Consider the following 16,114-nt stretch of genomic DNA (forward strand, 5'->3'; position numbering starts at 1 on the left):
AGAGCACTAATTTAACTGGATAAAACTTGACTGGTGTGAATATATAAGCGTGTTTGTGGCCGCATGTGACCTCCGATGGACAGGCGACCCCCCCCCAAGGGCTTGCCAGGATAGACTCCAGCTTCCCCGCACCCCTGTGTAGACAAAGGTTAGAAAATGGAGTGTTGTTTAGCTGTGATCATGTGATCCGGTGCAATTACGTCACCCCCCACTCCAGCGGAGCAGTTGCTCGACTAATTCCGGCCTGCAGACTCGGTTCCTATTTCGTTTTCACAGCGCTGTGGCAAAATAGTGCTGCTGTCTCGGTAATCTCGTCTGAAGTTCGGATTTCATGTAGGTACGACTGTTCATTCATTTGCATGTCATTTCCGTACTCTTTATTTTCAGGTGTGGTTTATCTGATGACAACAGAGCATTGTGGAAGGTCCTTGTTTTTGAGCTTGAGGTGTTGCATTGTTTTTGTTTTTTTGGCAGTGCTGAATGTGCCTTTCCTCAATTCTCTTGTTTCGTGGTGAATACAGATGCTGTTCAACACAGCTGTTGACAAAGGTTTTGACTTCTGATACTTTTACGTTCCAAGTACAGGTACAGGTTTGATGTGTGTCAAAATTCGTCTTAAAATTAGGCTTAGTCGTTTAAGTGTTTGATTTTAACTATAGACGTTTCCAGTTTCGCCAGAAATATTGTATTTCAATACATAGGCGTTTACATGCCTTATGTAGTTAGTGGCTGTTGTTGTATAATGCTGTATGGGAATAAAGCAGTAACTTATCATTGCTTGTAGACGGGTTTTAAATAAAGCGGCACCTTCAAGGTGAATGTCACTCAATTTATACAAATAAATCAGTTATGTAATTGTAACTGCGTCAAGAATATCCTGTTTTAATTTGTGAATCAAATATCCTACCACTGCTGTAGCGGAATAGCCCCTGGTTTTAAAATGAACGTTCTGGGTATATTTTCTACTGTTAGTGATAGTTTTATCCTCCTTTCTTGCTCTGATTTATTGGCTTTGTAATTAATCATAGTATAGTATACTTTGTATGGATCGCGAAGCCCTTTTAGATTATTACTTTTAATGCAACTATATTCGGTAAAATATTAGTTTCTTGAAAACATTGATTCTGGATTTAAAGATCTCAGTTTTTATTTGGATTTGCAGGTTGCAGTAAAAAAAAATCGCCCTTGCATTAGAATGTGTCTTGTACATGCCTGGTGGTTTCTGCACACGTGAAACAGACATATCCCGTGTGCATGTTGAAAATGTGAATTTTTTTCAGGTATTTGCGAGTCGGTCAGGAATTTAATGGAATCACAAATTCTAATATTATTCTAATAAACTGAATGAAAAAAAAACAACAAAGCCAGGTGCAAAATAATTGACCTTTGCAGATACTCGATTTTGGGGGATTAAGATGGCATGGAAGAACACTCAGGTTAGCAACACGCATCAGAAAGGCTCTGACAGCTCGGCCTGTGACCTGTATTTTCTTGGTGCTGGTACTTCTTTAGACAGCTGAGTGGGCCTTCGGGATTTTTAATTTTCAATTTCATGTCCAGAAAAGTCATTTAGTAAGAGTGCATTTTTAATCCTGCTAGCCTGTGGGGAAAAAAACTCAGGCCCGATTAACTGATCCTCAGTGTCTGATATAATAGACCCAGTTAAGTTCTCTGTTTTAAGGCAGATATAAAAATTTAAGCTTTATTGTAATGCTTTTTCTGGACACTCCACTTAAAGTGCTGTACAGGTAATGGGGATCCCCTCCACCACCACCGATGTGCAGCCCCAGCTGGACAATGTGACGGCAGCCATAGTGCGCCAGTACACTCACCACACACCAGCTGTCAGTGGGGAGGAGAACAGAGTGATGAAGCCAGTTAATAGATGGGATTATTAGGAGGACGTGACTGGTAAAGGCCAGAGGAAAATATAGCCAGAATACCAGGGTTAACATCGCTACACTTTTCCAGAAACACACTGGGATTTTTAGTGACCACCGAGAGTCAGGACCTCGGTTTAATGTCAGAAGTGCCTGTAAGAAGGCACCTTTTTAACAGTATATTGTCCCCATTGCTATACAGGGACATTAGGACTCACAGACAGCAGGGTGTGTGCCCCCCTACTGGCCCCACTAATACCTCTTCCAGTAGCTACAGTACCTTAGATTTTCCAGGAGGTCTCCCATCCATGTACTGGCCAGGCTCACACTTGCTGAGCTTCAGGGTGTTACCAGCAGTGAGCTACAGGATGATATGGCTGCTGCTTAAAAGGCTTGCTAATAATGGCAAAAAGCTCACAAGACCCATGTCACTGTAGATACTTCAGGTCTAGGCAGCTCTCTTTCATGCCTTACAAGCATTAGAATTGAGATATGTGTGTTCACTGTTAAGAATTTTTAGGACGGTACCTAAAACCTCACGAGTGGCGATCTGCTGTGGGAAATGACCGTGACCGTGGGGGGACATGCACCCTTGTGCTCCTCCGTTGCCCTGGGGTGATCATAGCTGCGTGTCTCCGCAGGTGCTGTCGCAATGTGGTCTCCCCTCGCTGGCCGGTGTGTTTGAAGGGTGCAGTCATGGTGGATGTCAGCAAATGGCCCCTCTTCACTCTCCTCTCGCCACAGGAGATCGCTTCCATCAGGCAGGCTTGTGTTTTCGGCACCTCTGCTAACGAAGCCATATACATCACTCACGAGGATGAGGTAGGACGACAGGGGCGCTGGCACTACACTGGCGTGATGGGGGATGTTTAGATAAAGAGGACACTTTAAATAAAATGGTTATAATTGAGACTTACTGCCTAGTTTACTTGCATGGAGTTCAAATGCAATGCTTTGTAATAAAGTCTAAAGAGCAGTGTCTGGCTTCAAAGGGGCACAGATTCATACGTCAGAGTGTTAGTCGTTTAAACACTGTCACTTTCCGGAGGGTGATTTAATTCGCTTCTCTTGTTTTTCCACCAGGCTGGTATTCCTCTCCCAACACACTTTTTTTTCTCCAAAAAATAATTGCCAAAAAAAAAATGTCTCGCTTTGGTTCTGCTCCTCTGCTGTCCTGTTTTGTCCTCAGTTACTACAATGAGAACAGGCCCCCAGCCAGTGAAACGAGCTTGATTTCCTTAACATCCTTTGTGATTTTGAGCTGCCTTAGACCTTCTTTTGAATTGCTGTGATGCTTTCTGCGAGGTGGTCTGCGTATCTAACGTTTTTTGTGAAAAACATTCCCACTAGGTGTTTGTGTTCGGACTGAACTGCAGTAACTGCCTCGGGACAGGGGACAGTCAGAGCACCATTGTGCCAAAAAAACTGGACTGCCTGTGTGGGAAGAAGATCACGAGTCTGAGCTACGGCACTGGGCCACATGTGCTTCTCGCCACTGACGGTACTGAGGTCTCTCCACACCTGGGATTTCAATTATATGTCTCTATTGTCCCCCTTTTTACAGCCGTTTGGTTAAAATGGACCTGCAGTTTCCAAATATGTCCATGAACTGCCTAAGGCGTGTTCGTGTTTCAAGCTATTTCTTGTTGGACTCAGACAAACAGTAGCATCTCTTCACACTGAGTATGAAGTAAGAACGGCGGGGCTTCGATGTGAACTGGAATATGGAACTGTGCTTGTTACAGCCCAGTCCCTGGTGTCTGACTGGTTTTGCTTCCTTATTTAGAACATACCGCGGTCACTGAGTGGCATGGCCTAAATTACATCGGTATTACCATGCTTCAGAGTTCCTGTTCTTGCATGTTCTGGAGAATTTTACAGGATGTAAATCTAGCAATATTCACATATCTCTACACATAACCCCACTCCAACACAACTGTGACTTCACACTATCATTATCTTTTGCAGTCCTACCCTCAAGATGAATCTAATAATACAACACATCTCGTGTATATAGACTTCCAGAGGTTAAATAGATGGACCAGCAGTCTTCTTTGTATTAGGAGCAGACTATAGCTTTTTTTTCGGTCAGTTAAGAGCCTTCCTGCTTTGTTTTATTTTTTTACGCCTCTGAATTCTTGCGCTGTGTTTTGGGGTGCTGTAGTCGAATTTGAGTCCTTTTCTCCGTGGTCTGCAGATGGAGATGTATATGCCTGGGGACACAATGGGTACAGTCAGCTGGGGAATGGGACCACCAACCCAGTGGTTTCGCCAGTGCAGGTGTCTGCCAACATGCAGAACAAGAAGGTGATGGAGGTGGCCTGTGGTTCCCATCACTCTATGGCACTGACATCTGATGGTGAGGTGAGACTGGTTATGGCCGCTGTCCGTTTCTGTTTTTGAACTTGATTCATTTACTCTCAGTGCACGGAGTAGGTGGTACAAAAAAACAAAAAAAGTATAGGGAAGCTGGATATGTATAGGAGACATGAAGACCCATGAGACAGACGTCTACATAGATTTGGTTGCGTGACCTAAGACCTTAGCATTTTTTATATTTAACAGCCTAAATTTTGCCATTTGTCATGTTACTTGAACTTTGAAGATCCAACTAATCTATTAAGTTTGTGCTTAACACATATTATTGATTTCTAGTGTGTTAAAACCTGCTTCTTGCTTTAAGAATTCTAACAGAATTCAGTTCTAAATATTTCCAAATCATTGTTTCTTACCTAACATTTTCAGTGTTCGCATGTGACTGGCATTTTTACTCTTTTGGAACTCGTTACCTGGGTAACACTTCAAAAGACCTCAAAGTTTCATACAATAATGGACTTCAAGGAATTTGCTTATGTTTGAATAGCTTCTTGCCCCATTTACTGTAGCATATCAGTATATTCAAATCTGCCCGGTCTGTTCCAGTCCTAACATCCAAACTGATCTAGCTGAGGGACAGCATGCATTAACAGACTCTTTATTGTAGGGAGTGTGTTCTGTCTATTTGAAATTTGACTATAGCCTTTTATTCTTTTATTTTTTCGTCATGCGTCGTTTTTCATGTCTGTGTTGTATCGGCCAGTAGCTTTATTCGTAGAAGTCCTCTTTTGTGGAAAAACTAAATGTGAAAGTTGTCAATTCTCTTTTGCACTTTTTAATGCAGAGGGGTCATCAGGGGCATTGAAACCAGGGTCTATATTACCACTTAAATAATCTAGCAAAAGGGCAAATGCAACGGCATGTGTTCTACAAAGACCTGAACAGTTGCAGTCGTTAATATCTAAACCTTTTATAATTGTTTTTCTTCAGCATTACAGTGCCATTATATACGATATTGCAGTGGGAGCTGGTCACAGATCAGCAGGTTTACATGATGAGTGAGAAAGGCGGGGGCCACTCCATGCGTTTGTGAACTTCGGATATAAACTTGCTTGGTTCGTGAATTTCCAGGTATATGCGTGGGGCTACAACAACTGTGGCCAGGTCGGATCGGGATCTACAGCTAATCAGCCGACGCCTCGTAAGGTATCCAGCTGCCTGCAAAACAAAATCGTGGTCAGCATCACCTGTGGCCAGACGTCCTCTATGGCAGTAATAGACAATGGAGAGGTAGGCTGTCTGAACACTGTTATCACTGTCTTGAGATTGTGTTGAAATTCAGGAAGCAGAACTGTCCACCAGAACAGTTTTTCTCTGCATCAGTGTCCTAAAAGGAATTCAGATTGAGGTTTTTATGTAGGTGGAGTAAAATATGTGGGTCTTGTGATTTGTTTTATTTATTTATTTTTCCCCTAGAAGGAATCTCCTTTGAATCCCCTTCATGGACGGGCCCTTTATACGTTATGTCCTTCATAAGTCCTACTGTGTGGTACAGAAGCAAACTGTCAGGATAACTAGTTTGGTTTGGCTTGGGGCTGGAAGTGCTTCACCTCAGTGACATCTCATAATGTTAGGACAAAATCTGAGATGTCTTGGTACACCCTGGGGAAAGTTTGAAAAGGGTGCCTGGTTATTCCCAGCCACAATAACGAAGGTGGGCTCAGTTTGGCATCTTGATACAATCCACTAACCAGTTTCCTAATTAAGTTAATAGTTTGAAATATTTGATAAGGATAACTGTTGAAGTTAATTCACATATTAGAAGTCATAAGGTAACAAGAAACTATGTGGAAATGCCTTTATTTACACAAAGGAATGTGGGAGCATGGAACAAGCTACCCAGCCATGTTGTTGCAGCTGAAACCCTGGTTCCTTTCAAGTACCAGCTGGATCTGGTCCTTGGGTCACTTATCTATTAACTAACAAACAGGCCTTCTCTCATTTGTAATCTTTATATTCTGAGAATATTGTTAGGCATGACAGTAATTTTCCCACAATTCCAGTGGTTAGTGGTTTCCAATGATCATTTAATTGTGAAGTTAGGTTGTTACTGCTTGCTGTAGACGAGCTGTTGTATGACCTAAAACCTCTGGAGTGAAAAGGACTCTGTGTGTGTTGGGATAGATTAATTGTTGAAACTTGTGGTAATGTTGTCTGTATTATGGGTTCATACAGGAAATGCTAACGTTTTTCAGGCTTAGAAATTGCTTGTTTCCCACTGCTTGACGTGGGTTCTGTCAATTCCCTGTGCGCACGAGAGTGGCTCTGCTGAGCCTGTGCTGGTCTGACTGAAGCGCGTGTTCGTACGGAGAGCTGAGGACCCGTCTCTGTGCTTCAGGTGTACGGCTGGGGCTACAATGGGAACGGCCAGCTGGGTCTGGGCAACAATGGCAACCAGCTGACCCCTTGTCGCCTGGTAGCTCTGCAGGGCGTCTGTGTCCTTCAGGTAAGATGGCAGTAGCCCCGGCACGCTGTCCATTATCCGATGACGTTACAGCGCTTCTTAAACATACAGTACGCGTTCCTTGGCAACACCACACTTCCACTCCTCTCCAAACCCGAGACGGTGACGGACCCCCCTGAACAAACCAGCTGCATCAATGTGCTGGAGCACCATTCTAGATTTAGAGCTCCCTTTCCAACACAGGCGCTAGAGAGCGTATTGTATCAGACCTTTATTCCCTCTAGCTTATATTATTCTTGCACTTTCCACCCCTCGGGCACGGACAAGTACAGCAATTGTCTGCATTTCAACAAAGCACAGTAACTGGATATTGCCCAAGCTCGCAGTCACTCAGCCTTTGACGGCCAGGGCTGACATGAAATGGCTAAGAGGAGCAGGTTCTCTTCTTACAGTGTACTGGATGTGTTGTGATCAGTGGTGACACTGAAGAAGATGGGGAGTCTAAACATGTTTTTTTATTGTAAATTTTATAATGATTGTTTGAAAATACCCTCGGTAGAACTTCTGTAACTGGCGAAACTAGTACATTTTTTATGAAAATGCCAAAAATTGAGCAGGACTACTACATCAAAACATTAACTGAAGTCATAGTTCTTACTTGTTCATAACAATTTATATAAAAAATCTTCTTTACGGAAGATCTTACTTTCTCTTTTACATTAACCTTACAGTACTTCCAGAATTAATTTGTTGTTTTATTGTGTGCAGGAGTTACCCGAGCACAGCATGTCATACCACTTTTTTGCCACATGCTCATATCTTCTTCCATTTGGTTACTGCCTATGACTAGGGCTACTTTCGCTTATGTCTTGCTGCGTACAGCGTAATGTATTTATAGTTGAGCCACTTGCTGCCCTCTGTTGTGGACATTCTAATGGTCTTTAACGTTTGATTTTCAGATTGCGTCTGGCTATGCGCACTCATTAGCACTAACAGATGAGGGCTTGCTGTATGCCTGGGGAGCTAACACCTATGGGCAGCTGGGCACTGGCAATAAGAGTAACCAGCTTAGCCCTGTGCAGATAATGACAGACAAGGAAAGGTAAGGATGTTGTGCAAAGTCAAAGGTGACGGCTACCAGCCCTGCTCTTAGAGGGGCTCACTCAGACATCGGCGTCGGAGCGGACGTCTGGTGTTCACAAGGAGGAAGTTCCACAGGTGAAAGGGCACTGGGAAGCAAAAGAGGATTTTTATCACAAAAGGGGTTTTTAAATCAGACTTGGAGCATCTCACTCATGACTTTGTGAAAAGCAGCCATCACTTTTGGAGCAATGACTATTCTGGGTTACTGGGTTACGAAGTCTCACGTAGCACAACAGCCAAAAAGAAACGTGGTGCTGTGTCAGGTGGTGTGGAGCAAAACGTTTTATTTTATGCTCAGTACTGCATAGTGTTGACAGGCTGAAAATATTGAATTCAGCTCCCACAATAATTCAAAGGGAAGTAGAAAGTAATTCTAATATTTTATTTGAATACTCAGTGTTATAGTCTACCCTTGAAGGACATATAGTACATTTATACATCTAACAGTAATAATTCTACAATAATCTCTACTGTTCAGACACAAAAGTTTAATCTAGAATGATCTGCTGTTGTTTTCTTTTGTGGTGTGGAGCTTGCTTTGTGTTCAGCATGCTCTGGGTATTATAATAAGAATAGAATGAGACTGAAAGCAGTTCTGTAGAGCAGTCTATTCACACTTGAGCCTTTATTATAATCTTGTTTTCCAAACTCCATAAAATGGCAATAAGTGGTTATTTTGCTGTGAAGTCTTTGGACTATTTTGTAAGAGTTGATGCACAACATGGAAGCTGAATTTTGGAGAGTCCGAGTGAATTTGCAGAACAATCCCAAAGTTAATGTATAAAAGTTTTTGTTGGAGTTACAGTATGATCTGTTGTTGTGCAATTTTGTTACAACGAGTAACAAAACAGGTCGCGTAAGTGATAACTCAAAAAGAACAAAGATCAAAGACAACAATATAAAGAGACCTGTTGTGAGAAAAAAAGGATTAAAAACTTTTCAGGTCAGTGTTTCAGAAGCTGCAAGCAGCTCTTGCTTCTGCAACCTGGAAGTACATTGTGAACTGATTTATAACCTTGGCTCAGATAATAAAATCCTAGGAATGTGAGTAAGAAGCTTAGTTTCTATCAGCAGAAATGCAAACCTAACAACTTAATTCATACCATGATTTTTCATAATATTTCACTGTAAGATTGGGGGGGGGATTTAGCTGCTTGATTTCCTGTATATAATTAATGAAAACAGGAAATGTATTTTTCGATTCTGCGGCATTATGCGGGGGCGTGTTCTGTGTGGAGGCGGAGCCCTGGATAAGGGGGACGCGTTGCCTTAGCAACCACAGCTGCCTTGGCTGATTAAGGACAAGCTGCAGCTCTGAGGCCCTTTAAGACACACTGAGCACCTCCCCGGAGGGGTGAGCAGACCCCCGCAAGGGGAGAGTCTTCCAGCGACAGTCCCGGAGGGGGCTGTGATGAGAGCGTTAAGGCCACGTTTTTCCTTGTTTTCTTTTTCTTTTCGCCTGGGCCGCTGTGTATCTCTCACCGGGACAGTTGAGTTCTCAGGTTGGCCTTGCGCTCCCTGTTCTTCCAGACTGGACCCCTTTAAATAGGGTCAGTCCAGTCTGGATATTTCTGTGCCAGGTGCTTCTTTTTCCCAGCCTGGACCCTGTTAAATAGGGTAAGTCCAGTCTGGACGCCGCAGTGCACAGTGGCACATTTTTCTTTCCCCCCCCCCCTTGTGGTTTTTTTGGGGGGGGGTTTGCTAACCCCTCACCGGTGCCTCCGCCCCCTCAGACGGGGCGTCGACTCTTACCAGTGTTCGCTGCAGCTCCTCCCACTCCCGCACTGTTACAATTCATATTAAACTTGGGCTCAGGAAGTGGGGGTGGATCTGTGTGAGTGACACAGCGAGAGAGCGGGGGACGGTCGAACAGCTGCTCACCAGCTGCTCCTCCTCCAGCAGGATCGTGGAGATCGCCGCCTGCCACTCCGCCCACACCTCGGCGGCCAAGACGCAGAGCGGCCAGGTGTACATGTGGGGACAGTGCCGGGGGCAGTCCGTGGTCTTGCCCCACCTCACTCATTTCTCCTGCACCGACGACATCTTCGCCTGCTTCGCTACCCCGGCCGTCATGTGGCGCCTCCTGTCTGTTGGTAAGGGCGCCGGGGGGCGGGGCAGAGGGCACAGGGCCTGTCTGGGCTGCTCGTGCGAAAAGGCAGCCTCTCCAAACCTGCACCGACAGCAGCAGCGCTCCTTTTAAATCAGACCTAAAAAGAAGGCTTAAAACAAAGTAGGGTGAAAGAAACCAATTTGTCACTATTGTGCCACAGCCAGCAGCCATATCACCCTGCAGCTCTCATCTGGCAGCCCACTGAAGTTCAGCAGGTGTGAGTCTGGTGAGTATCTGGATGGGAGACCTCCTGGGAGGCTATGGCTGCTGCTGGAAGTGGTGTAGTGGGACCAGTGGGGGGCGCTCACCCTGCGGTCTGTGTGGGTCATAATGCCTCAGTATAGTGGCGGGGACATTATACTGTAGTGGGTGCTGTCTTTCGGATGAGACGTTAAACTGAGGTCCTGACTCTCAGTGGTTAAGATCCCCGGGCATTTCTCGATAACAGTAGGGAGTTATCCCGGTGTCCTGGCCAAATTTCCCCCCTCGGCCTTTACCGTGGCCTCCATATTGTCCTCATGTATGATGGGCTTATACTTGCCCTCCGATGGACTGGCGCCCTGTCCAGGGTGTACCCTGCCTTGCTTTTGTTGCTTGCCAGGTAGGCTCCAGCTTCCCACGACACTGTATGGTATAAAGCAGTTTGGTAAATGACTTGACATGACTATTGCGCCACTTCAAAGAAATTGTACATTTTGCTTCAGTAGCACTGAGCTGCTTGTGAGATACTCAAAGATGATAAGTTAGGGAGTTCAGAGCTTTTCAAGGGCCCTGTTGTATTATTTCTGTGAATGCCATAGGTCCCTGCTATAAAGCTCACGTTTCAGGCTGTAGACTGATAAAGTAAATCTAAGTAAAATATTGATATCTTATAAAGGTTCACATTTGTAAAAAAGGAAGAGGAAATCCTTGCTTATGTGTTTTCTGTGACTTTTTGTTCCAGAGCACGATGACTTCTTGACAGTCGCACAGTCTTTGAAGAAGGAATTTGATAGCCCTGAAACCTCTGACCTCAAGTTTAGCGTTGATGGGAAATACATTCATGTTCACAAAGCCGTTTTAAAGATAAGGTAATGTCCTTGAGAAAGTGTCTTTCCTTTTTTCAACAATGCCAGACAAGTGGTAACAAGTGTTTTACTTTCAAAAGATGGATGAGTCTAAGGTGGTTGGGGAATATACAAAATACATCTGGAATATAACACTTGCCAGGTGTAGCGGAGCTAGTTTGGGCATGGTGACGTCGGCGCCCTCCCTGCGCGTAGCAGGGACCTCAGCCGCCTGGGCTGAGGGAGGTCTCCTTTAGCTCACTCGGCTGGTTCCCTGGTGCGTTACGCCGGAGACCCGGGTTCGCCCCCCAGGTGCTGTGGGGTGGAGCGGCGGAGGGCACGAGCCCGCGCGGAACCGCGACGGTCACACAGTCAGCCTGTGGGCAACTTATTCTGTCTGTATACACATTGTGAATTGGTTCAGTTGTTGGGTCAGTCAGTTGTTGAATGGGTACATTGAGTAAATTATTCAGTAATAAAATACTGATCTGAAAGAACTTATTGCACAGGGACTGAGAAAAGAACAGGGGTGTTTGTGATTTGGGACCAGAATCTCTTTAAGCTGTAGAGCTACACCCTGAATATCCGTTTAGATATTTGTAGCAGAGTAGTGGCCCCCACCCACAATGTTAACATTGTTAGGATTAAGGGCGTAATTTATCTGTAGAAGAAGGTGCTATGAAACAGGAGTAGTTTAGGTATCTGCTTTCCATTGCAAACTGAAGGCTTATTTTTAATTATCTGCTCATGTCTTGCTGTTTGTTCTGTGCAGGTGTGAGCACTTCCGCTCCATGTTTCAGTCCCACTGGAATGAAGACATGAAGGAAGTGATTGAAATTGACCAGTTTTCTTACCCTGTGTATCGCTCATTTCTGGAGTACCTTTACACTGACAATGTCGATCTCCCTCCAGAAGATGCCATTGGTGAGGTTCACTGACTGCAGAGGATTCTGAAGCTCTTTCTTTCTGAAAACCTACCAGATGTGATAGTCATACTGTAGCATTATACCGTCTTGAGTATTAAAATTAATTTGTTTTAGTATGCCTGAATATGTTCGTGCCTGAAATTGGGGGAAAAAAAAAATCTTTCAGTTAAATTCTCTTTAAAGCTTCCGTTTTCAGAATATTAAAATACCCCTAGTGATTCTGCCTTATTTGCTGCTCGATTCTTTACCCCGTTAGAAACCTCCCTCAACGCTGTTAATTACAGGACTCTTGGATCTGGCCACGTCCTACTGTGAGAACCGCCTGAAGAAGCTGTGCCAGCACATTATCAAGAGAGGCATCACTGTGGAGAATGCCTTCTCCCTGCTCTCTGCTGCAGTCAGATACGACGCCGAGGTAAGTTCTGATGTTTCTTTGCTGCAACACAAGCAGTGGCTACTCTGCATGACTATCCATGTCCTATGACAGTTTAACTATCTTTTATGGTCCATTATGAAGTAATTTATTCTGTCTGTCCCATAATATTCCAAAATGACTTTTTGTTTGTTCTTAAAAACATCTGAATTTTGGAGAGCAGTTCATTCCAGGAACATATTAGCCATCAAGATACAGTTCTACCTTGGTGTTGAGCCCAAATAAGGGCAAAACAGATGCCCATGGTTGCTTGTTTTAACTTGATGTATGCAAAGGAGTATTAGTCTCTTTGACCATGTACTCCTTTCTAATGGGTTGTGTTAAATTGTTTGAGCTCATCCTCGGTGACAGAGTGACCACTGTGGCCTCCTGGGTACTTGCAGGCACGCGGTGCTGTCTGTGAAGGCTCTGAACTTCTGTGACGGACCTGTGTTGCCTGTGACATACACAGAGGCGAGTGGCTCAGAGTTGGACAGGTTGGAGGACTTGGGCTACACTTCTTCATTCTCCACCAGGGGTGGGGAAAGAAAATCGATTCTTAGATGCATCTTGATTCTCTCTTGTACGATTCTGCATCGATGCACAAAACTCCATAATCGATCTTTTAATGTTTTTTTTTAATATGCACAGTACTAAACATTTCAGATAAAAACAATACAACGTAAAGGACAAATAGAGCAAATAATAAAGGTTTAGTTTTTTGGGGTTAAGACTAAACTAATTGTGTGGTGAAACATGAAGATGTATAGGTTAACAAGTGCGCCATGCTTACATTTGAACTAAGCTAAGCTACCGCTTTGTGAAGATGGATAAACTCCGGCCTGCACCCTCCGCTTGGAAAGCCATCTTATGGGTACATTTTGGGTTTTATGAAGTAAAAGGTAAAAATGAACTGGATAAGAGCCATGCCGTGTGCAAACTGTGTCATACCAAGATAAAATATTTCGGGAATATGGCGAACGTGCGAAATCACATTTCACGTTTCCATCCGGAGTTGGAGGAAAAACTGCCGAACAGAGAGCCCTCGAGCACGTGTCAAAGCTTCCACATAGTTCGGAAAGGGTGAAGCGAATCGCCAGGTCTAGAGCAAGTTTTATCGAAAAAGATTCGCGCCCCTGTGCCGTTCTTGAAAACCTGGGCTTTCGCTTAATGTTGCGAACACTGGAGCCGAGGTACAACATACCGTCTCCGCGTCGCTTTAGTGAAACGGCAATACCAAAACTCTCTAAAACGACACCAAAACTCAATTTGGAATCATTGAATAGAGCAAATAGGGTGGCAATAACCCGTGATGCGTGGACATCCATTGCAACAGAATCCTATATCACTATTACCGCACACTACATCACAGATGAATGGCAGCTCGTGTCTTGCGTACTCCAGTCACACAGTAAGAAAAAAAATCATTATGTATAGAAAAAAATCGAGATGCATCGAGAATCGGTTTATAATCGCATTGTAGCACCCTGAATCGAAATCGTTAGTTGTCTAGAGATTCCCACCCCTGGGGTTGTGGGGTTTGGAGCAGCAGGATGAGATGTGAGAAACACACAAATTTGGCAGTTTCAAACACTGAGGGTAGTCAACATAAATTGAGACCATGAGATATATAATTTAGCATCTGTGGTACTGTAGATTTAGAAAACGGAAGCTGTGGTATTCTGATCATGTTTCTTGTTTTGTGTATAGGATTTGGAAGAGTTTTGCTTCAAGTTTTGTGTCAATCACTTGACAGAAGTCACTCAGACTGCAGCGTTCTGGCAGATCGATGGGGCACTACTGAAGGAATTCATTTCCAAAGCCAGCAAATGTGGAGCCTTTAAAAACTGAATTGGCTTCTCATGAGTGCCGTTTTACAAAGGAAGACTATATTTACCACAGGAGTCTCCAGCCGTGACTCTAGGTGCCTGTTACTCCACTGAAGTACAGCTGCATGTGAAGAAGGTTACAAATACTGTCATTATCCCTCTGCTGAGGGATGTGTTAAATATCAAACGCAGATCCGTGAATGAGCTGGATCAACTGTGTATCTTGGAGTTACTGCACGCAAACACATTCTTCATCAAGGGAATGTTCACAGAACACGAGCAGGATGTTTTTTTTGTTCAGAAAAAAATCTATTTTGATAGTGCTATATCTTACAGTTTAAGCACATGGTATATAAAATATTTTCCCCATAATTTCTCAATAGAGTAAGTATGATGTGGTATTTAGAGATGGCTTGAGTGGAGCCCCTGAACACAGGCTGAGCCGTGTTCATAGTCCTTTTGTCTTAGTTTGCTGGTTGTTATACTTGCTGTCCCTCTTGGGAGGTGATTGCTAGTTTAAAAGGTTAAAAAGGTTTTATTTGCAGTACATCTGCTTTGGCTGACTGATGTTCATAGTTGCTTAAAAAAGAAAGAATAGCTGAAGATAGAATAAATAGCTAAAGAATATCCCCCTTTGGGGGTAATCTGTTCTAAAGCTTGTAAAATGTCTGTATGCGAGAGCCAGTATAAGGATAGAATAACCTGACCTGAAAGATTATTTGCACTTAATCTGTGGTAGCAATCGCATATGTGCGCAAGAGAAATAATCCCAATACTCTTTAGAGTTTTACCTGGATACTATCTTATTACCTTTGCATGATCTGCTGAGGTAAGCTGTCACCAGTTTAACAGTGGTATGACTACAGCTCTCCATATAAGAGTCTTGAAGAACCTCAGGGATTTTAGCAGACATTTGGCATCTTCAGTCCATCTGTGGATAATGAATCTTTTTATAGAGTTTCTCCTGAGTGTAATCATTGTCTCTTTATAGTAGGTCAATGCATAAGTTATGGCTTGAATATAAATACGCATGTTTTGAGAGGCATGCTACAGAAAGCATAGAAGCATGCAGTAAACAGGACAAGTTCTTTAAATGGGCTTAACATCATGACATTTCACAGTAGGCTTGCGCCAATAGTTTGAGGAACTGGCTTGCAAGCTACACACCTCAGAAAAATGGACATGAAATGTTATGAAATCCACACAAAAATATTCTTCTAAGAAAATGTATTTTTGATGACCTTGTATTAACATAATGTAAAATAAGGGTGTGCACATTGAGCAGTATAGAAATAGTAACCACATTCACATGCAATTGGATCATACAGTCCACAATCAAAAAGTATAAATGAGAAAGACTGAAAATTGCTATTGTGTGGGGAAAAAATAGCACTTAGTCAAGCATTCCTTTATTTTACTAATAATGAAGTATAAGAACTAAGGATAATGTAATAGTGTTAAACATGTCTTTAATAATCCATGTATTGTAGCACCATTAAGAAAACGAAACAATTATTAAGCCCAGTTATTAATTTAATAAGCATAAATATGGCTTCAGGAGATCTGTTTTAAGATCTTAAGAGTGAAGAGCAGCTTAGCATGGTTTTTTCTCTAATATGTAATACTTTGATGTGGATCATGGTATTTTCCAATTTGTTTTTGAATGACTTCACTGCATCTTCATTGAATGTACTGAAACCTTTTTTTATCTTTTATTTTTTAAAAGAACCTTGAATAAACCATTTTCGGTGTGCATAAAAAGCATATAGTTGATTTGACAGGATTGAGCACAGTATTATTATGTTGCCTTTATTGTGTTATTTGTGGGTAAGTAGTGTGTATTATTGCTGTGACCAAATTAAAGCATTGATTTATTAAAAAATGCATGTTAATGTGTTGGTAATTCAGCTCTTGAGAGTACTACCTGTAGACAGCCTCTTACAGCACTGCGTTACTGCATCAGACCTGTGGGGAACTTTGTCCCTTTT

General features: G+C 43.1%; 1 protein-coding gene across 3 annotated transcripts; it reads left to right on the plus strand.

Moving 5' to 3' along the window:
* The first annotated feature begins 222 nt into the window (after positions 1 to 222).
* Positions 223 to 16,008, plus strand: rcbtb1 (regulator of chromosome condensation (RCC1) and BTB (POZ) domain containing protein 1). 3 transcript variants are annotated; one of them, XM_088914464.1, is made up of 12 exons: positions 223 to 337; positions 2,522 to 2,702; positions 3,231 to 3,381; positions 4,078 to 4,244; positions 5,328 to 5,486; positions 6,595 to 6,702; positions 7,620 to 7,762; positions 9,703 to 9,896; positions 10,857 to 10,983; positions 11,732 to 11,883; positions 12,170 to 12,300; positions 14,008 to 16,008. In XM_088914464.1, the coding sequence occupies exons 2-12, from the start codon at positions 2,577 to 2,579 to the stop codon at positions 14,146 to 14,148; spliced, it is 1,599 nt and encodes a 532-aa protein (XP_088770590.1). In that variant the 5' UTR covers positions 223 to 337; positions 2,522 to 2,576; the 3' UTR covers positions 14,149 to 16,008. The 3 variants fall into 3 exon arrangements, with proteins under 3 accessions (XP_088770590.1, XP_088770588.1, XP_088770589.1); XM_088914462.1 differs by having other exon boundaries at positions 255 to 333; XM_088914463.1 differs by having other exon boundaries at positions 255 to 333; positions 9,706 to 9,896.
* Positions 16,009 to 16,114: the final 106 nt, after the last annotated feature.

The sequence above is a fragment of the Atractosteus spatula genome, chromosome 4, assembly GCF_055471065.1.
Source record: "Atractosteus spatula isolate fAtrSpa1 chromosome 4, fAtrSpa1.hap1, whole genome shotgun sequence".
Lineage (NCBI taxonomy): Eukaryota > Metazoa > Chordata > Actinopteri > Semionotiformes > Lepisosteidae > Atractosteus > Atractosteus spatula.

Bases quoted from the DNA above. Each gene is read 5' to 3' on its own strand.
- rcbtb1 (XM_088914462.1), top strand. The intron at 10,984-11,731 runs GTAATGTCCTTG...TGTTCTGTGCAG, and splicing joins AAAGCCGTTTTAAAGATAAG to GTGTGAGCACTTCCGCTCCA. The intron at 11,884-12,169 runs GTGAGGTTCACT...TGTTAATTACAG, and splicing joins CCCTCCAGAAGATGCCATTG to GACTCTTGGATCTGGCCACG.